The sequence below is a fragment of the Solanum tuberosum genome, unplaced genomic scaffold (assembly GCF_000226075.1).
Source record: "Solanum tuberosum cultivar DM 1-3 516 R44 unplaced genomic scaffold, SolTub_3.0 scf00189, whole genome shotgun sequence".
NCBI classification, from domain to species: domain Eukaryota; kingdom Viridiplantae; phylum Streptophyta; class Magnoliopsida; order Solanales; family Solanaceae; genus Solanum; species Solanum tuberosum.
In genome coordinates, this window is record NW_006239113.1 from 818,675 (window position 1) to 841,970 (window position 23,296).

The 23,296-nt window shown below is 35.4% G+C and overlaps 2 protein-coding genes and 1 pseudogene across 5 annotated transcripts; all 3 read left to right on the plus strand.

The window, feature by feature from the left end:
• The window catches only part of LOC102591930 (putative late blight resistance protein homolog R1B-16), a 3,755-nt pseudogene extending 1,758 nt beyond the window's left edge, over positions 1–1,997 (plus strand).
• A 577-nt stretch (positions 1,998–2,574) lies between these two features.
• On the plus strand, positions 2,575–22,997 carry LOC102592255 (putative late blight resistance protein homolog R1A-3). Of its 4 annotated transcripts, none has more exons than XM_015312159.1 (6): positions 2,575–2,869; positions 2,976–3,036; positions 3,164–3,317; positions 6,202–6,274; positions 18,966–22,808; positions 22,884–22,997. In XM_015312159.1, the coding sequence occupies exons 4-6, from the start codon at positions 6,254–6,256 to the stop codon at positions 22,905–22,907; spliced, it is 3,888 nt and encodes a 1,295-aa protein (XP_015167645.1). In that variant the 5' UTR covers positions 2,575–2,869; positions 2,976–3,036; positions 3,164–3,317; positions 6,202–6,253; the 3' UTR covers positions 22,908–22,997. The 4 variants fall into 4 exon arrangements, with proteins under 4 accessions (XP_015167645.1, XP_015167646.1, XP_015167647.1 ...); XM_015312160.1 differs by having other exon boundaries at positions 3,164–3,265; XM_015312161.1 differs by having other exon boundaries at positions 2,981–3,036.
• Positions 13,998–15,780, plus strand: LOC102602858 (uncharacterized). Its single transcript, XM_006354986.2, has 2 exons — positions 13,998–15,439; positions 15,721–15,780. The coding sequence occupies exons 1-2, from the start codon at positions 14,506–14,508 to the stop codon at positions 15,756–15,758; spliced, it is 972 nt and encodes a 323-aa protein (XP_006355048.2). The 5' UTR covers positions 13,998–14,505; the 3' UTR covers positions 15,759–15,780.
• Positions 22,998–23,296: the final 299 nt, after the last annotated feature.

Consider the following 23,296-nt stretch of genomic DNA (forward strand, 5'->3'; position numbering starts at 1 on the left):
AAAAAGGGTATTTGGAGAAGGAAGCTGCCCTGCTGAACTGTCAGAAGTTGGACACCAAATAGTTGACAAATGTCAGGGGCTTCCTTTGGCTGTTGTTTTGATTGCTGGAGTAATTGTTAGAGGAAAGAAAATGGAAAATGATTTGTGGCTTAATATTCAAGATAATTTGGATTCCTTTATTTCTGCCAACATCAATTTGCAGATGATGAAGGTTATGCAATTAAGTTATGACCACTTACCATACCACCTGAAGCCGTTGTTGCTTTACTTTGCAAGATCTCGAAAGAGCAAACGAACTCCAGTCTCTAAGTTGATGCAGTTGTGGATGGCTGAAGGGTTGGTGAACCATGATATCCCATCCAAGTGTAGTTTAGAGGAAGCAACTCAAAGATACTTGGATGCTTTAGTTTCCAGTAGCCTGATAATGGTGGATCATATGCTCTACAAGAAGAATATGCCTTTTTCTGTTAGGATCAAGGTTTGCTATGTGCATGATGTTGTGCACGATTTTTGTTCTGTAAAAGCGAAAAAGGAAAAGTTTCTCAAGTTAATCAATCCAGGTGCTCGATTTCACGCTTCTTATTTCCTACACCATCGTCTAACCATTCGTACTGACAACAACCAACTCCACAAAAAATGTGTTTTGTTCAAGTCTAAAAAGTGTTCAGTTGGGAGTAAGCATCTCGTATCTTTGAAAGTTAGCGGTTCACTTCTCCACTCCAGCTATATCTGTCACACAAGACCCTTTGGACTTGTTAGAGTATTGCAACTGGATAGCATTGAGTTGAATGATTCTTTAATGGAAGAAATTGGCTCCCTATTTCATTTGAGGTTCTTAAGGATTCGGACTCGAGGTGTAAAAGCTATCCCAGTGTCGTGGTTGAACCTCCAGAATCTGGAAACTCTGTTGATCAGTACTGGATATTCCACCATGGTATTACTGCCCAGAATATTAAAACTGTCAAGCTGAAACATGTGAAAATTGACACGAGTTCTTTCTTTGAAGAGGAAGAGGATGCGGACAATATTATGAATCAACCAAAGTTAGAAGACTTGACAACTTTATCCAAAGTTTTTAATCTTCATACACTGAAGCCACGAGTGATGCTCTGGAGAAGTTCCCGAATCTTCAGCACCTTCATCGCATCATTGTGGAACCGCGGTACCCTCTTACTCCTACACACGGCGATTGGTTTCCCAAGCTTGATGTTCTTAATAAACTTGAATCACTCTTTGCAAAATACAGGATGCCCAAAGAGTACTTATTTCACACCGAGTCAATCTACCAAATACCACATCCCAATGAATATCACTTCCCTAGTAGCTTGAAAGAGTTACGGTTGAATTTATTTCACGTGAGACCTGCTTTGTTGTCAGCAATCGCGGCATTGCCTCACCTTGAAATTCTGGTGATTATCGACTCTGATTTCGTGGAGGGTAAGTGGGATGCAAGTGAGGACATGTATCAAAGTCTTAAGACTTTGACATTGCGAATGGTCAACCTTTCAGAATGGCAAGTTGATAGGGAAACTTTTCCCAAGCTTGAGGAATTAATAGTAGAATACTGTGAGGAGTTTACGGAGATCCCTTGTGCATTCGCGGATATAGATACTTTAAAGTTCGTTCATTTAACAAATATTAACAGTCAGGTTGTAGATTCAGCCATGGAGATTAAGAAAGATGTAATTGATTTCGCAGGAGAGGACAGACTTCATGTCCATATATTCCATTGCTAACAAAGTCAAGAAGAGGTAATTAATTTCTTACATCTTTACCCCTCCATACATATACACTTCATATACTTACATATATAATTTGCAGAATACACAAAGGATAGAACAACAATGAAGAAAGAAAACAACGCAACGCTTCCATCTGATTTCATCTGATTACTGCTTCCAATAAACAAACTTGTTCTGGAGATGTTTTAACTTAATGTTTTGAGTGTTTTCTTTCATGTAAATTGTGTATTGCTTTGCCTCATTAGTAATTTGTTTTATTTGGAGTAGTTAAGCTTTGACTATATATCTATGTATTGTTCAAAGACATGTTATTTGTTAGTTATGAATCTTATTTCGTGTGTTAACTCTCTGATAGTCCCAATATAGAATTTTTCATCCACTTCATAATTAATAGGGGTAAACTGGTAAACTCACTATGTCATTAATTACTTTCTTAATATGTGTGACAATTCAAAGTGGACAAGTAATTAGGGACATGGAGTAACAGAATAAGCATTTGTCAGTTGACATTTCCGGGTTAATTTAGGAGGCATTTCATCGTAGATTTACACTTCACATTTAAATAAATAAATAAAAAGTTATTTCAAAATAAAAATAAAAAAATTATTACCATATGGGTCCTTTATTTAATTGGCAGATCCGATCCATTGTCTGTTTAGTTGACTAATAATCGAGAGATTTTTAGGAATATGGGACTTTTTTAAAAAAAAAAAATTAAAGGAGGGCTCCTGGCCCATTTTATTTTTATATATATTTTAGTAATAAATAAGGGAAAGTATATACATGAGTGGATCCAAAAATGACCCGGTCCAGAAACTCAAAACTTGGAACTATTAAAAACAAAATGGAAGGTTCAGCTGAAAAGACACAAAATTGCAGCTGAGAAGTAGAAAGTTCACGAACACCATCTCAATACGTCCGATCAGCCATTGATGTGTCTATCAAAGCTCAAGGTAGCTGGGGAACCATCACTGGAGAGACCCCAATTTCTGATCCTTCTTCTATTGTGAGTGTGTGCTTTTCCCCCTCAAACAAGAGAAAAAACACCAGGAGCAAATTTCTGAGATGTACGAATCGTTCAGCAACTCTCGTCTGTTGTATCTCCTTCACTTCGCCACACCTACCAGGTAATTCTTCTATGCTATCATCTCCTTCACTTGCCGCATCTATCAGTTCTTAATCTTGATAATGACTATGCCACATAAATCCCCCTAACTTCTGGTTCCTAATCAGCTTAGCTTGGAGATGTGCAGCTCGATTAGCAACTTCAAATGAAACCACTTGAATCATCAAGGTATTCCTCTCATCTTTAGAACAAATTAAGTTTTTAATTCTCGCCTTTAATGGGTTGAACCCATTTGGGTTAATACCACCATCTTAAAAGACAAAAATTGTAACCTTACTTATTCTAAAATTGACAGATGAAACGTGAATGCACACTAAGTATTTAGACAAGAACAAATTCTACCAGTAACTCATGTGTCTTGGCACCATACCATTTCAACACCTCAAGCTCTCACCAGGTGCATGATAAACTTACCAATCGAACATATTTCCAACATCATGAGCATAATGGTAACTATTCTCTTGTTCAAATACATTGTGCTCATTATTAACTCGAATTACAAGGATATTGGCAAAATATGATGATACGCTAGACTTCCCTGCTTGTCTAATTCTGATCCTGCTTTTCTAACTTGAAATTGAAATTGATAGACCTTATGTTGGACCTTCCTGCACTGAATTGTATTTTATTGAACCTACATATAGAAGTTGTATAGATTCAATTCGTTTGTCTCCTTCTTATGTGAGGAGTTCCACTTTTATCCAAGTTTAGGATTCTTCGTCCTTCCATAGGAATGTCTTGAAAATGGCTAAAGTGATAATCACCTGCAAAATCAAAAACTAGGTTAGCAAAATAATCCGCAAGAGTATTTCCTTCTCTAAAGGTGTGTTGTACACGTGCTGATAAGGATCTTCTCAAGTAGTTTATGGAATTGACCTCCAAAGTCATACGCCAAGGGACATTCCACCCTCCTTCCAAAATTTGTACCATGGCCATAGAATCTGTTTCAATAATGACATGTGATAACAGATGCTCCTTACAAAAAAAACAATCCTTCTCTAATATCCCTTGCTTCAGCTACCAAATTAGAGGTATTATGTATTTTGAAATCCTTAGCCACAACAATGAACCAGAGTAATCTCTAATACAGAAGGCTGCAGATCTAGGTCTGGGATTACCCCTAGATGCTCCATCAGTATTACATTTCACCCAATTAATAGGGGGAGGAATCCATCTCACAATATTAATGCTATAGGAATTATTGTGCCTTTGTAACTCGGTAATTATATCCGGCCAATTGTTTCTTCCAAAATCTCTTTTGAATCTGATTTTAATCACCTTCATAATAATGTCATTAATCTCCCAAATAACCTTACTTTCTGAGAATGACCCACCATGTAAAATAGTGTTTCTTCTCTTCCACAGGCACCACAAAATGATAATGGGCACAACTTGAAAAATCACTTGAATTCTATAGATACCTTCTGAAGACCACCACCTTCTCATAGTCTGTTTCAAATTAAGCATAGGTCCTAGGAGACCAGCAACTCTGAAATAATGATTCCAAATTCTGGCAGCAACCTCACCTGTTAGAAAAAGATGTTCTATAGTCTCCTCTACTGGAATAGAACAACACCTGCAATTCTGAGATATGGTAGGATTCCAAAAGTGCATTAAACTTGCTACTGGAACTTTACCATTCCAAATTCTCCTAGCTAGAAAGGATAATTTGAATGGAAATCCTTTAATCCATAATAGTTTCAAGTCCTCATTCTTCTCAGCTTTTTGTCTCAACAACTCTCAAGCACTTTTAACACTAAACTTAATTCCGTGTGGCCTGTACTCGACTTAGTCCACCAAGGTTTATCACCCTGATCACTTGGCTGCACAAAAAACATGTTAAGCTTGATATGATCCACAACAAACTCAGGTAAAGCATCAAAATCCCAACCCTCTTCTGTTAAGATTCTCCAACGTCTCTCATAGGATGACAAGTATGCACATTAGACTGGTGCAAGTATAAAGGACCAAGATTGGTCCAGTTGTCATACCAAATATTAGAAGTACCCCCTCTAGGTTCCCACCATAAGTGATGTTCTAAATCTTTTCTATTCTCCAACATGTGTTTCCAAACCTGAGAACCCCCTTTAAAAATTTGAACCATTTCTCGATTTATGTGTGTCATCCTTGCATAGGGGCCATGCTAATCTTCTCTGTATCGTTCCAATTTTATCGAAATAGAGAAAATTCAGTTGGGAGCGTCACCCCCAAATGGGCCCTTGCAGTGCGCAATGCTCCAATGTGGACTCCGAACACCGGGTGAAAAACCCATAAAAAGGAGAGATTATTAAAATATTCTTGATAGAACTAACTATTAGTAAGTTTGGTTTTTGAAGAAATTAATTCTTATTATCACTTAAACTGAATAGAAAAATAGTTGACTATTTAATTTTTTTAATATAAATATAAAATTGTAAGAACATGGTATGTGAGCTATTGACCAACTTAACCTTTTGTCTTTTTTCTCTGTTTGTATGGCTATATAGATTCAAGGTAGCCTTAATTAGCATTTAAGTTTTATTGTGAGCTCTCTCAGAATATATCACATTCATCATTTCCTTGTTAATTTTCATGGTTTTAACAGCTTGGAAGTAAAGAAAAAGGTAAACTATTTTTTCTTTCTATTTCATTTTTTTACATGTGATATTTGAATTCAAAGGCAGAGAGAGTAATATTCCCTTTTTTGTTTTTATTTGTGGATTACATACATACATAAGAAACAGCAAAATGGTTTATATTTTTGACTTGATAATTATAGAAGGTATATGTTGGATATATAGAATAATCTGTAGGAGTTTCTATCATTTTTGCTTACAATCTTAAGGTTGAAGCCGAGAGCATGTTTATCATCCTAGCAAGTGGGCTACCTACTGGAGCTTCAACCAAGTACTACCGGTCAATTCCACTTTGGGGCTATCCCTGACTTTACCATTATTATAGGGGTATGGGGTTCGAGACAAAGAAAGATCAAATGTACTTTAGTAAGAGTATAATGGATATAGTGAGTCTACTTTCTTACTGATACAATCTCCCGCTGTGAAGTAGGAGATTTTCACCGACAGAGCGCAATTGTCCATAATTAAGCATCAATATATAGTAGTTGAAAGAATTTATTTCCTAGCATCAAAATTAGTATCCGACCCTCTTCTCTTCCCTCTCTAAACTGTTTTCCATTTTTTTCATTTTGGTTGGTCATAAATATTAGAGAACATTTTCTCTATAGAAATATCATGTATTTATTCAGAATTATTATTTACATATATATCATTCTTGTTGCCGTTCTTTTTACTTGTATTTCTAATTTTTATCCTTATTAAATGTGCATGTGATTAGTTGGAACATCAAATCTCTAGAAATTGAAGGCTGGTTCGAGGTTATAGATTAAATGGAAAAAGGAAGGTCATCGGTATGTCTACTAATACTTTTACATGCTCCAAATTAATACTTTCTTCATTATTATTTTTGTCATGTTATGCTTTTCGAGAGTTAATTTGACTAATTTTCATAGCTAAATTAGATTATATTCATTCAATATTTAAAATAAAATTTTAGATATTCAAAAACTATGCCGAAAAATACTATAAATTGCAATTTTTTAAAATATCAATATGATAAAAAAAAATACATCTTAAAATATTAGTCAAAATCTATATCGTTTAAGTCTTAAAAAGAAAACTATGACAACTAAAAAGGAATGGAAGGAATAGTGATTAAGCTGGTTACCTTTCTAGCAATTACTAGTTTTACATATTTTTGTAGGGAAAAGGCATAGATTTCTCCCTGAACTTGTTTCGAAAAGTCAGTTACACGCTTAATCTATTACAGTGACCTATTACACACCTTTAATACTCAAAAGTGAATTTATTACCACCATTAGACGTGTAATACCACTCTCACATTATATGGTGTATTACACTCGCTACCACATCAGCACTACATCAGCATCATGTCATAAATTATAATTTTTTCTTTTCTTTTCTTTATTAATTAACTTTTCTTTTGTTAACTATATTTTACTCTAATTAATCCCTAATTAATTACTTTAATTCTCTAATAATTACATCTTCTTCATCACTAAATCCCACCCATTTCAATTCTCATTTCATCAGAAAAATCATATCCGACCACCTTCACTATTGATTTTGTTCTTCACCACCACTATATCACTTTCAATTCTTCTTCTTCTTTGTCACCCAACACCAAATATCACCACCACCATTATTAATATCGATTTTTTCTTCATCACCATCTTCAATTACCTCTTTAATTTTTGTCACCCACCACCTATCACCACCAAACCCATAAAGTTGCTATCACCACTAAACTCAAAAATTGATCAACAACAAAAATTTCTTTAACAAAGTCAAATAAATGACAAAGATAGAAACAATCAACCGAAACTTTTCTAGATAAACTTTAATTTCAAATTGACGCACCTATTTTTTGTTTTATTTTTTTGTCACGTCAGTTTTAGAGGGTAAGAAAATTTACTTTTGAGTAGTATAAGTGTGTAATAGGTCACTATGATAGTTTAAGCGTGTAACTGACTTTTCGGAACAAGTTCAAGGAGGAATTGATGCCTTTTCCCTATTTTTGTAACAATACTATTGGTATATTTTACATGGCAATGCTAACGCCTATTCGAATATATAGAGGCATATATAGTCATTTTGCGGGAAAAAGATTCGGTCAAGTACTACTATTCCCTCAAGTAATATTTAATTACCTCTTAGATTAATGTCATGGGGATCATAAAATAATTTATGGTTGAGATTCATTTTAAAACTTACACTTAACAAAAAGGTCAAAAATAGTAAAAGCAAAGCTAACAATATCCATTAAAATATTTGTGACCATTGACTCTTGAAAAGGTTTGTCGGCAAAATGTAAATAAATTTAAACTCAACAATTAAAATAGTTATATTTTTTTTAAAATCATCTAATTAAGATGAACCTAATCATAAGGAATTAAACTATCTAATTCTACGAACTTCATACAAGTATAAAAAATATGATCTACTTCCGTCACGTTGACACTTGACAATATGCGCTCGATCATGCCTATATTTATTAATCTTGTGCACGATAGATAAATTGTTATTTTCATGTTCATTCACTTTAATTAACAAAATATATATCATATTTTGTGTGTTGAATTAGAATGCGACCATCCAAAGATGAATATAATGACACTCGTCTTATCCCACTAAAGACAAGTCAGCCTAAAACTCAACCATTACGATAAAGTGAGGAAATAACGTATAAATAAAAGTTTAATGACAAATAATAATAAGGATAACACGTCAACATAACTAAATTTTCAAAACTTGGTTGTCACGTGCACAAGTCTCTAATGTATTATAATAGATTTGAAAGAAAACAAAAGCTTCAAATGATATTGTCTCTAAACCAGAATAAAATCAAAAATAGGAGTAAGAAAGTTTGTTGAGATGACAAACAACTACCTCACAAATCTCCACAGAAAGTATTGGACAAAAACAGGGTAGAGAGTATCACGAAGATCCGGGCTTGTAACCTACACAAATATAGAAGCAAAGGGTGAGTATCAAACCACACGATACTCATCAAGCAAACTGCTAAACACAAATCTAAAAATATAGAATACGGTTACTCCTTACACTCCAACCAAACATCCACAACTACAACCTGCCTAAAATCAGCTCAACCTAACATTTCATAATCTACATAGCTCATAGCTTAATGATAATACTCCGACAATTTCAGATCAACAATACACATGATAAAGTTTATCAATTACAAGTTCCATAGAAAAGCGCTCACAAGTTCACAATGATAAAGATATGCAATACAATGAGATGCAATGCCAAATATGGTGATACATGTCTGATCTAATGATACATACATGTTGTCTCTCAGTCTGGACCCATGGGGAACATATTTGTCTATACATCTGTCGCGACATGCGACACGTCTCTCGATAATAGAAATTATCACAACGTATGACATGTCCCTCAAATTATAATATTTATCGTAGTGCATGACACGCCCCTCAAAATGGTACATCATCTTTAATTCCTTATTCTCCCTCAATTCACATAACACTTGTCACAACCATGTCTCAGAACCATATACATCAAGCCTTTGAAGATGATACTATATTTCCTTAGATAGATACTTAGAGTGTCATGTAACTTCAATTTAGGAATACCCAACAAAACTGAGATCTTTGTCTTGACATAACAGTCTGAATGCATGACACGGAAAAAATTCAATCCATATTCAACATGATGTCGAAGTCTATCATATTCAAAGTAATGAAGTCTATCCAAATGTCTTGTTCTACCAAATCAATAACTTGAAATCGATGTAATCAATCCACCACTAAGAATCATCTAAGGGTGTCGAGATACGTACAAAAATAGAAGGAGAGTCACAAAATATATCCAAATTCAAAAAATGATACATAAAAAGAAGTATAGATCAATGACCAAAATAAAACTACAAAAGATCAAGAGCATACTAAACAATACTTGGAAAAACCTTGATTACTTCAATAGAGTTAGTTATTTGTCGATATAATATTTCCAACCACCACAATATTAGTCCATGAATTGTAGGCCGGTCTTTTACCACTATACACGTCTCTATGAACAATCTCATATAGTTTTGTACACGTATCTTTGTCCAAAATCAAATCATGTTTTTCATTAGTTTCAACTAATATTGTTGATTCTCAATTCAACTTCGGAAAGACATCTCACAGGTAAATATGTCAGTATCTATCATTTAATCACCACTTAAAGTGTCCTTGTTGGTTGACACTCAACTAGCTTCATAATCTCATACAATATTATATTTAGTCTATGTATAGTGGCTCCCATCATAAGAAACTTTATCATTGTGATTATCGTGTTATCCAACTCGAACTATTTGAATTCTTCTTAGTATACCTTCACTCAAAAGGTAAGAAAGTCTTTCATACCTATCTTATAACAAGTCCTACCATCTTAACTTCATTATAAATTATCACCTCTCATATTTTTGCTATTCCTGAACTTCTCATTTTAGTTTGATCATGATCACTATTTTCTTATCTAATCAATTGATCCTCCCAAGATTACATTTTTATTCATATCATCCATATTATATCATTCCAATATTGAATTGTCAACTTATCATTGATACTATTGTGTCATAAGATTGTCCCAATAAATTGGAAAAATTAAAACATCATTGTTACACCTCAAACGAACCATCCATACTATGCTAACATCCTCAATATCGCAATTCCTATTATTTGGTCATTCTGCTAACCAAATCATAACACCTCGCACCACACCATGTAACATCATCTCTCATATACGTATCCTCACAATGGGTGAGAGAATAAAACAAAGAATTTAGATATTAAAGTGAACCACATATGCACGATAAGGAATAAAAGTTTCCTAAAGTCCTATAGACTCTCGAAGATAAGTAATGGAGATCTACGCACTGATCCGCAAGACTCTACTAGACTCTGCTCTTGTACTTAATGGGACCTATGAACCGTGCTTTGATACCATGTTGTCACAATCCAAAATTTCATTAATCCGTGAGGGCACCTACCATCCCCGTAGGCAAACCTGATCCCTCTATTAATCATTTAACAATGCAAAATTTGTATAGATAAGTTAAAATAAAATATTCCTAGACATGGTGGCACTAGTACAATGACATCTACTAATACGAAACAAACATGAAAACAAATGCATTTGTTTAGAAGGAAATAAGACAAAGAGAAGAGAAATCAATTCACCCTAAATTTCAACAACCATCAATCTCAGTCGCAGTAACAAATCAAATACCGCTAGTACCTGACTCAGTTCCTGCTTGAAAAAAGGTGTAACAAGTATAGAGTGATCCGTACGGAAAATACGTGTATTCAACAAGTTTTGATTACTAACTCTTCTAAGAAGCAACAACGAGGTATGTTCTAAAAGTTTCTTTTTCTAAAAGAGTAAAAGTATAACTACATCATAAAATAAATCACCTCAACATAACAATTAAATAACAATTAATGTAAATTTTCCCATATTATAACATCCGTACCTGCATAAATGTTCGTTATCTCATTTTGTCACAATCCAACCCACCGGGCCGTGCGGACACCCACTCTAACACCTAAGTAGGAGAACATATCCCAATAGTTAAACATGTGGAAAGTTAAAAGAAAACAGAAATAAATATAATAATATGATTTTTTGTACAATAACTTTAGGCACTCTTTTTGATTAAACTTGTAAAGTTATTAACAACTCCCAATGATCTAGTCTAAACAGTTACAAGAGCTAGTACATCTAGACAAGATAAACAAAAGACACAGTTCCCACCATGCGGAACGAAAACAGATGCTGCTGGAGAATTTCTTCGTCTTCACCTAAGGAAACGTCACCAACCTGCATCCAGACTATGTCAAAAGACATAGCGAGAGTAGTATCAGTACAAAACACACGTATTGGTAGGCATCATCGGTCAACCCGACGCCCACCACATAACATAAGGGACCAACTAATAAGATCATGACATAAACCACTCGCTTCTCCACCTCTACCCTTTTCTTGAAGTACCTCCAAATTTCACTAGTACTCTGACTACTAACTACCTTCTCAACCAACTTACCGGTTACTTGATCATGGCCTAACCATTCTAACACATTAAGTGTTCCCCCAAAAACCACCACGTTGTATTTCAACTAACCTCTCATGTCATACCCTTACTTCCTCGTCACATTACCGAACCATGGTCATATAGTACATTATATCAAGCTTTCTTACCACTAAACCCAATCTCTTTCCCCAAGGTGAAATCCACCTAAGCATATTTCATCACATACTCTGCCTCTACTTCTCACCATTACAACACACGAACAACCCTTGTTATCCATTATTCGCCCCTTGGACACCTTGCCCTTCCACTATACCCAAACAGCTCGCTCAACACAAGAACCATCAAATCTAAGTCGTCGTAACATGTACCTACTGAATGCAACATATATAAGTCAATACAACAACATACTCACATATGCATATCAAATATATGCAATATCAACGACACTTACGAACAACTTCACATTTCTCAAGATACACTATTTTGCCACATCATTGGTCCTCTCATGGAACCCAAACCTAAACAGTTAGCATACCGAAACGTGGCAACTGATCCTATAGTTATGCTGGAACGTGGCAACCGATCCAGTTAGTTATGCCGGAATGAGGCAACCGATCCCAGTAAGTTATGCCGAAACGTGGCAATCGATCCCAGTTAATTATGCCGGAACGTGGCAACCGATCCAGTCAACATATCATAATCACAATCACAAGTATATCCTCATAATCATGTAAATCAATTCATGACTCATTGTTCTTTCACAATGAAGCAAGAACAGCATACATCACTAAATCATGGAATCACCACCCTCACAACGGATTATTGATCAACACACCTCATGTAACCCTAATTCGACCATTCTCAGTCTTGATTCATCGTCTAAGACTTCTTTCTAGGGTTTAAATCAATAATCATTCGGTGCACGAAGGCCTACGCATAAATTCTACCATTGATTCACATATATTACGCAGTAACCATAGATTTAAACTACTTAATTCATAAAACCTAGCTTACCTAGGCGCCAAGCAGTTGTACGGAGTTATTGACTTCGATTCTTGTTTTTTGGGATTCGTGACGGTGATTTTGGCCAAGAATCTGCAAGATATCACCATCCTCACGCTAGAAATCTCTCTCTCCCTTCTTCCCAAGCTTGCAGCAGCTTTTTGGGGGTTTCTAAGGTGTATTATGACTTATTTAGGTATTTTAGGAAGGAGGAAAATAGTATTTCGCGTAATTTACGCTCTGCCTCGCTTATCCCGCCCTAGCGGCATCTGGCCCGCTATGGCGGTACAATGGCCCAGATTTTTCTGGATTTTTTTTTCTCCTAAATAACAACGGTTCGGGTTGTTACACATTTATACGGGACCCTCTTATTATTCGTTATCATTATATTTATATATTTCATAAAACTAACACTCCAAAGAAAGGAAGGAATTTCTACTTGCCTCAAACCGAAGTTCAAAAGTTAAATTACCAATTCGTCCTTTTGTAATGCTTTTGAATGGTCAAAATCTGTTTAGATATATAATTCTCATAAGAATACGAATCGAATGACACCCATACTATTATATTTATTTTTTTGGCTCAAAATCGGGTGAAAAAAGTCACCCCGAGCCTTCGAATTCAAATCTGAAATTTTCTTTTGGATTATTTTCACTCATAATAAAATAAACTCGCATGATAAATTTTAGTTAAAACGAATAGTTATTCGACGATAGTTATTTGACCCTCAAATCAAGATTTTGTTCTAAAAACCCTAGAATTATATTTTTCTCAATTAGGCATAAATTCTACACTTTCTATCCTAAAAATCTGTTCATAATCACATAAAAATTTTGTGAAAAGAACAAGAATCACTTTGAGATAAAAAATCCACTTTTTCTCTTTTATTTTCTCCTCTTATTTTCTCTTTCTTTTCTTTTCTTCTACTGCGTTTGTTGAACTGTTGTTTTTTTTTTTCGTTTATGTTGTTTGACGTTTCACGTGTTTCAACTCTTCTTTTTATTTTCTTTTGTCTATTGGGCAGTTGCCCTTTTTCCTTTCCTTTTTATTTATTTAATTAATTGGGCACTTTACCCTTTTTTATTTTCTATTCCCTCTATTCATTTTTAATTGTCATTGTTTTCTTTTTAGAATCAAATTATAAGAATTTTGGCTAACATTTTATGATGTATTTTTTATCATATTGATATGCAAAAAATTGCAATTTATAGTACTTTTAGTATATTTTTTGAATATCTAAATTTTTGTTTAAAATATTGAATTAATTAATCTAATTTAATTTTTAAAATTAGTCAAATTGACTTTCGAAAAGCGCATGACAAATAACAGTCTACAGAGGTAGTATTATTACCAATAAAAAAAATTCATTATTTAATTTAAAAACTATATCACCCATTCTCATAAGTAATAAATTATCTGTAAAAGCTACTAAAAAAGTTTAATATCAAAAAAAAATGTTAAAATTCACTACAAAGAATCTTACATCTCTAAACTTTATATTACATCACATCAAAAAACTACTTACTACACTTGTGTAACTAAATAACAAAATCTATCACTAATATATTGTTAGCATGATAGACAACTAAATGATTGTATATATTAATGTAATTATATAGTGATATAAATTAGCATGATCATATACATTTGTTGTAGAATCACATGAATAAATATTGTGATAGAATAGCTGATTTGGAGGGATAGCAACGCAGATTTAGAGGGATTCAATGGCAGATTTGTATAGATAGAATAGCTGATCTTTAGGGATGTGTAATCTTTATTTTCTCTATATAATGGAAAGACTCTCTCACTTTGAGAGGCATTCAGCTAAAAATTGACATGGTATTAGAGCCTTCTCTCGGCTGTCTTGTTTCATAGAGTCATTTGTGGTTCCTTTTAAAAAATTTTTGAAAATCTTGGTTTTTGGCTACCTCCTGGGAATTTTGTTCTTGGTCATTCTAGTTGCTTTCTTGAGTCTTTGTAGTTTTATAGCTATTCAAAAGCATGAATTCACATCACTTTGAATCCTTCAGTGTTCATTTCACTGGAAAAAATTATTCTTCTTGGGAGTTTCAATTTCAGTTGTTTGTCACCGGCAAAGAACTATGGGACCATATAGATGGAAGCGATCCTGCTCCTACTGATGCAACAAAGCTAAGTGAATGGAAGATTAAAGATGCTCGGGTAATGACATGGATTCTAGGGTCAATTGACCCTCTTCTTGTTCTTAATCTCAAGTCGTACAAGACAGCTAAGGCCATGTGGGATTACTTACAAAAGGTTTACAACCAAGATAATAGCGCAAGACGCTTTCAGTTGGAGTATGAAATTGCTAATTACTCTCAAGGAGGTCTTTCTGTTCAGGATTATTTTTCTGGATTTCAAAACTTATGGGCTGAATTTACAGATATTGTCTATGCCAAAATACCTACTGAATCCCTATCAGTGATTCAAGAAGTTCATGAGCAAAGCAAGCGAGACCAATTTTTGATGAAATTACGCTCCGACTTTGAGAGTGTTCGCTCTAACTTGATGAATCGTGACCCGTCTCCCTCTTTGGATGTTTGCTTTAGGGAATTACTTCGTGAAGAGCAACGTCTTGTCACACAAAATGCTTTTAAGAAAGAAAATGATGTCACTGTTGCATTTGCTGCTCAAGGTAAAGGAAAGGGCAGGGATATGAGTAGAACTCAATGCTACAGTTGCAAGGAATATGGTCATATTGCTAGCAATTGTAGCAAGAAGTTCTGTAATTATTGTAAACAACAAGGACACATTATCAAAGAGTGTCCCACGCGCCCTCAAAATCGTAGGATCAATGCTTTTCAAGCTAGGATAAATGGTTCCACTGATGATAACTCATCTTCAGGACAAGTTCTTACTCCTGAAATGGTACAACAAATGATCGTGTCAGCCTTTTCAGCATTGGGATTACAAGGTAATGATGTTACATCTAATTTTTGGATTGTTGATTCAGGCGCTTCCAATCATATGACCAACTCAACGAGCATCCTAAAAAATGTTCGTAAGTATCAAGGTCCATCACAAATACAGATTGCCAATGGTAGTAATTTACCCATTACCAAGGTTGGGGACATTACTCCAACTTTCAAGAATGTTTTTGTTTCACCAAAGCTCTCAACTAGTCTTATTTCAGTTGGACAATTGGTAGATAACAATTGTGATGTGAATTTTTCTCGTAATGGTTGTCTTGTGCAGGATCAGGTGTCGGGGACGATAATCGCGAAGGGGCCTAAAGTTGGACGATTGTTTCCTATACACTTTTTCATTTCTCATGTTCTATCTTTTTCTTGTACTTCTACTGCTAGTAAAACTGAGGTTTGGCATAAGCGTCTAGGACATCCAAATTCTGTTGTGTTGTCTCACTTATCAAATTCTGGTTTATTGGGAAATAAAAATAAATTTTCAGTTGCTTCCATTGATTGTTCTACTTGTAAATTAGGCAAAAGTAAAACTCTTCCTTTTCCTAATTTTGGTAGTCGTGCTACAAAGTGTTTTGATGTCATTCATAGTGATGTTTGGGGCATTTCACCAATTATTTCTCATGCTCATTTCAAATACTTTGTGACATTCATAGATGATTATAGTCGGTTTACATGGGTGTATTTTCTTCGATCCAAATCTGAGGTATTTTCCATGTTTAAGACATGTTTGGCTTACATTGAGACTCAATTTTCTACATGCATCAAATTATTAAGATCTAATTCTGGTGGAGAATATGTCTTATGAATTCAAAAATTCTTGCTTGACAAAGGGATTGTCTCACAACACTCTTGCCCATATACACCACAACAAAATGGAGTTGCTGAACGAAAAATCGGCATCTTTTAGATGTCACTCGTACTTTATTGATTGAGTCATCTGTACCATCTAAATATTGGGTGGAAGCTTTGTCTACTGTTGTCTATTTAATTAATAGATTGCCATCTAAAGTGCTAAATCTTGAGTCTCCATATTTTCGTCTTTATCACCAAAATCTTAACTATAGTGATTTTCATACATTTGGTTGTGTTTGTTTTGTGCATTTGCCTCCTTCGCAACGCAATAAATTTTCTATACAATCTACTAAATGTGCTTTTATGAGTTATAGTACTTCACAAAAAGGTTTTATTTGTTATGATCCATGTTTTCGTGCCAAGTTCATGGGTTTTTTTTTATGTATTTTCCCCAAGATTTAAAATATACATTACTAAGTGCATGATAAATTTTATTAGTTATTTTTAATTAAAAATACTATTACATTTTAAAAATATCCGTGCAACACGCGGGCACGTATACTAGTTAAGTATAAACTCAACAATTATGTGGATTCTTCGCACAATGAAGATTTTGATCTTTCCTTTCTTTGTGTTGGGTTCTTGATAAATAAATTGCTACCTTAGGAGGCGAGAAAAAAAATGGTGGATCATATGAAGTTATGCCTACTCAGCGATCTACAAGAGTATCTCGTAGTCCCAATTGGTATGGCTTTTCCTCTACTTTATCCAACATATTTGTTCCATCTTGTTACTCACAAGCTTCCAAGCATGAATGTTGGCAGAAAGCAATGGAGGAAGAACTTTTGGCTCTTAAAGAAAATGGCACATGGGACATTGTTTCATGTCCTTCAAATGTCCGCCCTATTGGATGTAAGTGGGTTTATTCAATCAAACTTCATTCTGATGGAACTCTTGATCGGTACTGAGCTTGATTGGTTGTTCTTGGTAACAGACAAGAGTATGGGGTGGACTATGAGGAGACTTTTGCACCGGTAGCCAAAATGTCTACGGTACGAACTATTATTGCCATTGTTGCTTCACAAAACTGGTCTCTTTATCAAATAGATGTCAAAAATGTTTTTCTCCATGGTGATCTTAAAGAAGATATTCATATGAAACCTCCACCTGGTTTGTTCTCATCGCCTACATCAGATGTATGCAAGTTGAAGCGGTCTTTGTATGGATCAAAACAAGCTCCAAGAGCTTGGTTTGATAAGTTCCAGTCTACTTTGCTACAATTTTCTTTTGAGCAGAACAAATGACTCATCTTTGTTTCTTCGAAAAACATCTACAGGTTGTGTTCTTCTTTTGGTGTATGTAGATGAAATTATTATCACAGGAACTGATTCTTCACTAATCACTTGCCTCCAACAGCAGCTTAAAGATTCTTTTCATATGAAAGATCTTGGTACTCTTACTTATTTTTTGGGTTTGGAAGTTCATAATGTTACTTCAGGTGTATTTCTAAACCAACACAAATATACTCAGGATCTGATTTCTTTGGCTGGTCTTCAAGTTTCCTCCTCCGCAAATACTCCACTGGAAATGAATGTCAAGTATCGTGGTGAGGAAGGCGATCTTCCTGACCAACTATATTTCGACAATTAGTTGGGAGTCTAAATTACCTTACTATTACTCGGCCTGATATCTCTTTTGCAGTTCAACAAGTTAGTCAATTTATGCAAGCTCCCCGTCATCTCCACTTGGTGGCTGTTCGTCGCATCATTCGGTACCTTCTAGGAACATCTACTCGTGGATTGTTCTTTCCAAGTGGTTCCTCTATTCGTCTTAATGCTTTTAGTGATTCTGATTGGGCGGGATGTCCTGATACTCGTCGTTCAGTCTCTGCTTGGTGTATATTTCTTGGAGAGTCATTGATATCTTGGAAGAGTAAAAAGCAAGATCGTGTGTCAAAATCTTCAACAGAGGCTGAATATCGATCCATGTCTACTGCTTGCTCCGAGGTTGTATGGCTTCGTGGATTACTTGCTGAGATTGGATTTCCCCAATCTCATCCTACTCCTCTCCACGCTGACAATACAAGTGCTATTCAGATTGCTACTAATCCAGTTTTTCATGAGAGGACCAAACACATCGAAGTGGATTGTCATTATATACGAGAAGCTGTAGATAAAGGAGTCATTACTCTTCCACATGTGTCCAGTGATCTTCAAATAGCTGGTGCATTTACAAAATCCATGGCACGGCAACGCCATCAGTTTCTAGTAGGCAAATTGATGCTTCTTGATCCACCAGCATCAATTTGAGGGGAGATGTTAGCATGATAGACAACTAAATGATTGTATATATTAATGTAATTATATAGTGATATAAATTAGCATGATCATATACATTTGTTGTAGAATCACATGAATAAATATTGTGATAGAATAGCTGATTTGGAGGGATAGCAAGGCAGATTTAGAGGGATTCAATGGCAGATTTGTATAGGTAGAATAGCTAATCTTTAGGGATAGGAATGGCGGATCTTTAGGGATGTGTAATCTTTATTTTCTCTATATAATGGAAAGACTCTCTCACTTTGAGAGGCATTCAGCTGAAAATTGACATGGTATTAGAGCCTTCTCTTGGCTGTCTTGTTTCATAGAGTCATCTGTGGTTCCTTTTAAATTTTTTTGAAAATCTTGGTTTTTCCCGACTAATTATTGGTTTTTAATTTAGCAGCTTCCATTTGAGGAAGAAAGAAGAAGAATCAGCAGTCATATTGATGATTTCTTAAATGGCTTGAAGAAAATAAAAAATGAAAAAATAATTGCTTCATCAAAATTGGATGACATTGAAAAGCTAAGAATGGAGTTGAGATTCCTAAGAACATTTGTTCTGTTTGGGAATTCCAGTTTGGATTACTTTTATTACAGAATGTCCGAGAAAATAGATGAGTTCGATGAACTTAGTTGCTCACTTTTCTATCAAGATGAAGATGATAAATTAATCCTAGCGAAATGCGACATGGAGTGTCTTGCCCCTCTGCTGCTGGAAGAGATGAAAAGTTATTTTTTGAGTTTGGAGAATGATTATTATGTAGCCGTGACGACTGAAGAGAAAATGTTTCAATATCTCTTCAGACACCTTCATGATCTACCAAACTATAGTGCTAATTTGCTTCTCCCCTTGATGAGTGACTTCAAGATTCTTCAGCAAGTATTCCGACATCTGAGAGATTTCTATCCTATCCTCAAGGCCAACAAAGCACACACTGAATATCTCTACCCTTGGCTCCAATTGACTGCTGATAGAGTAACCCAATTCTGTTTTGATCTTTGGACTGGAGAGTATAAACGATATTATGATGGTTACCAGGTCTCTCAATGCTCTTCCAAGATTGCTTCTCTACTCATCGACATAATCCCTCTTGAGCTGGAGGTTTTATACATTTCTACTTCTAAGCTCATGAAAGAATCAAGGTCAACTGAACTAGAACGGTTTGTTAAGCAAATCCGAAAAGCATCACCAAGGATTCTTCAAAATTATCTCATTCTTATCCAAGGACACATGGCAGGTGCAGTAGCTGTCAATTACGCTCCAACTCAAAGCATTAATGTCATGATAGAGTTCCTATTGATCTTTCTCACTGATATACCAAAGCGATATATCCATCTTGACAAATTGAATGATATGTTGGCACATATTGGACTACTTACAAGGAAGATATCTATTCTGTTGGAGGAGAGCTCTGAGTATAATATCAATGAAGCGGACTTTTCAGCTTCAGACTTGTTGCAAGAAATTGAACAAATGAAGCGAGATATTAGACAGATTTTTTTGAAAGCTCCAGAGTCATCTCAACTTCGCTTTCCTATGGATGATGGTTTCCTCTTCATGAATCTTCTACTCAGACATTTAAATGATTTGCTCATTTCCAATGCTTATTCAGTTTCTCTCATAAAGAAAGAAATTGGGATGGTGAAACAAAGCCTTGAATTCATAAGATCATCTTTCGAGAAAGTCAGGCAAACATTGAATGACACTAGCCAAGTAGTTAAAGATTGTTGGGTGCGTGCTTTAGATGTGGCATATGAGGCAGAACATGTCATTAATTCCATTCTTGTCAGAGATAATGCTCTCTCGCATCTCATCTTCTCACTTCCGAGTGTCACTGATAAGATCAAGCTTATCGTGGCAGAAGTCACCAGTTTACAGCTGGAGGATAACAATGGGGATCACCCCCTTGATGCAAAGTCTTTCGTCGAGCCAATTGAGTCAACCTCATCACCTTTTGTTGAGGTAACAGTAGGTCATGAGAAAGAAGAATCCCAGATCATTGGCCAGCTCCTTAATCAACATGAATCTGAGCTTGATGTCATTTCAATTGTCGGAATGCCAGGACTCGGTAAAACTACTCTGGCCAACAAAGTGTATAACAATACATTAGTTGCTAGTCATTTCAAGATTCGTGCTTGGTGCACTGTTTCCCAAAAGTATAACAAGTCAAAGGTGTTGCGGGAGATTCTTCAGCAAGTTGCTAGCTCTGAAGAAAAAGAAAGTGAGGATCACGACCTTGCTGAAAAGCTAAGAAGAGCATTGTACGATAAAAGGTACCTCATCGTCTTGGATGATGTGTGGGATATTGCAACAGGGGAGATGTTAATAGCATGTTTTCCAAAGCTTAAGAGAGGAGATAGAGTTATTTTAACTAGCCGAATTAGTAAGGTAGGTTCGCAAGTTAAATGTCGTACTGATCCTATTGACCTCCAAGTTTTAACACTTGAAAAAAGTTGGGAACTATTCGAAAAAAGGGTATTTGGAGAAGGAAGCTGCCCTGCTGAACTGTCAGATGTTGGACACCAAATAGTTAAGAAATGTAAAGGACTTCCCTTGGCTATTGTTTTGATTGCTGGAGTAATTGTTAGAGGAAAGAAAAAGGAAAAGAATTTGTGGCTTAAGATTCAACATAATCTGGATTCCTTTATTTCTGCCAACATCAATTTGCAGATGATGAAGGTTATGCAATTAAGTTATGACCATTTACCATGCCACCTGAAGCCGTTGTTGCTTTACTTCGCAAGATCTCAAAAGAACAAACGAACTCCGGTCTCTGAGTTAAAGCAGTTGTGGATGGCCGAAGGGTTTGTGGATTATGATATCCCATCCAAGGGTAGTTTAGAGGAAGCAACTCAAAGATACTTGGATGCTTTAGTTTCCAGTAGCCTGATAATGGTGGATCAAACCCACTCCAAGAAGAGTATGCCTTTTTCTGTTAGGATCAAGGTTTGCTATGTGCATGATGTTGTGCACGATTTTTGTTCAGAAAAAGCTAAAAAGGAAAAGTTTTTCAAGTTAATGAATCCAGGTGCACGATTTCATGCTTCGGATTTCCTACATCATCGTCTAACCATTCATATTGACGACAGTCAACTCCATAAAAAATGTGTTTTGTTCAATTTTAATAAGTGTTCAGCTGGTAGTAAGCATCTCATATCTTTGGAAGTTAGCGGTTCACTTCTTAACTCCAGCTATATCTGCCATACAAGATCCTTTGGACTTGCTAGAGTGTTGCAACTGGATAGCATTATTCTGGAAGATTCTTTAATGGAAGAAATAGGCTCACTATTTCATTTGAGGTTCTTAAGGATTCGGACTCGAGATGTAAAAGCTATCCCAGTGTCGTGGTTGAACCTCCAGAATCTGGAAACTTTGTTGATCAATACTAGATATTCCACCATGGTATTACTGCCCGGAATATTCAAACTGTCAAAGCTGAAACATGTGAAAATTGACATGAGTTCTTTCTTTGAAGAGGATGTAATGGATGTGGACAATATTATGCATCAACCAAGTAGAATATTGGAAGCTGAGAATTCAAAGTTAGAAGACTTGACAACTTTATCTAAAGTTGATATCTCATATACTGAAGCCACGAGTGATGTTCTGGAGAAGTTCCCAAATCTTCACCACCTTCATTGCCACATCAAGGAACCGATAGATCCTCCTACACATTGCGATTGGTTTCCCAAGTTTGATGTCCTTAATAAACTTAAATCACTCATTGCAATATATGAGAATTCCGGCTATCCTGACAAAATCCGACAACCCAATGAATATTACTTCCCTAACAGCTTGAAAGAGTTACGGTTGTCTGGTTTTTCCCTGAGACCTGATTTGTTGTCAGCAATCGCGGCATTGCCTCAGCTTGAAATTCTGGAGTTTGTCAGCTGTAATTTCGTGGAGGACAAGTGGGATGCAAGTGAGCACATCTATCAACGTCTTAAGACTTTGTCTATGCGAGTGGTCAACCATTCGGAATGGGAAGTTGATACGGAAACCTTTCCCAAGCTTGAGGAATTAATACTAGAAGATTGTTACAAGCTTAGGGAGATCCCTTGTGCATTTATGGATATACACACTTTAAAGTCCATTCATTTAAATAATAATAAGCGTGAGCTTGGAGATTCAGCCATTGAGATTAAGAAACAAGTAGAAGCTTTCACAGGAGAGGACAGACCTCAAGTCCATATAGATATGAAGAAGAAGCTGAAGAAGAGGCTGAAGAAGAAGCTGAAAGAAGAGGTAATTAATTCTTATATCGTTACCCCTACATACATATATACATTTAATTTAAATCATACTATATATGATTTGCAGAATGCCCAAAGGACTCAAGGATAGAACAACAATGAAGAAAGAAACAACGCGACGCTTCCATCTGATTTCATCTGATTACTGCTTCCAATAAACAAACTTGTTACTGGTTTTTTTCATTGCTGGTTCTGGACATATTTTAATTCAATGTGTTGTGTGTTTTCTTTTCTGTTTTTGTCAGTTATGAATCTTATTTCGTCTGTAATCTCTTATAAGATTCTAGTTTTTCAATTGGAAGGTTTCAATGCCAAATTGTGAATCAATATGCGTCCCATTAGGCCTGAATCTGATGAAGAACAGTCCCCATTTTTTTTAAGAACATGAAAAAGGCAACTATCACTATTAATATGGACAGTTGGATGACTCTATACAAACAAGGTGTACTACCAACAAGCATTGTGGTGGAGTGGTAGTAC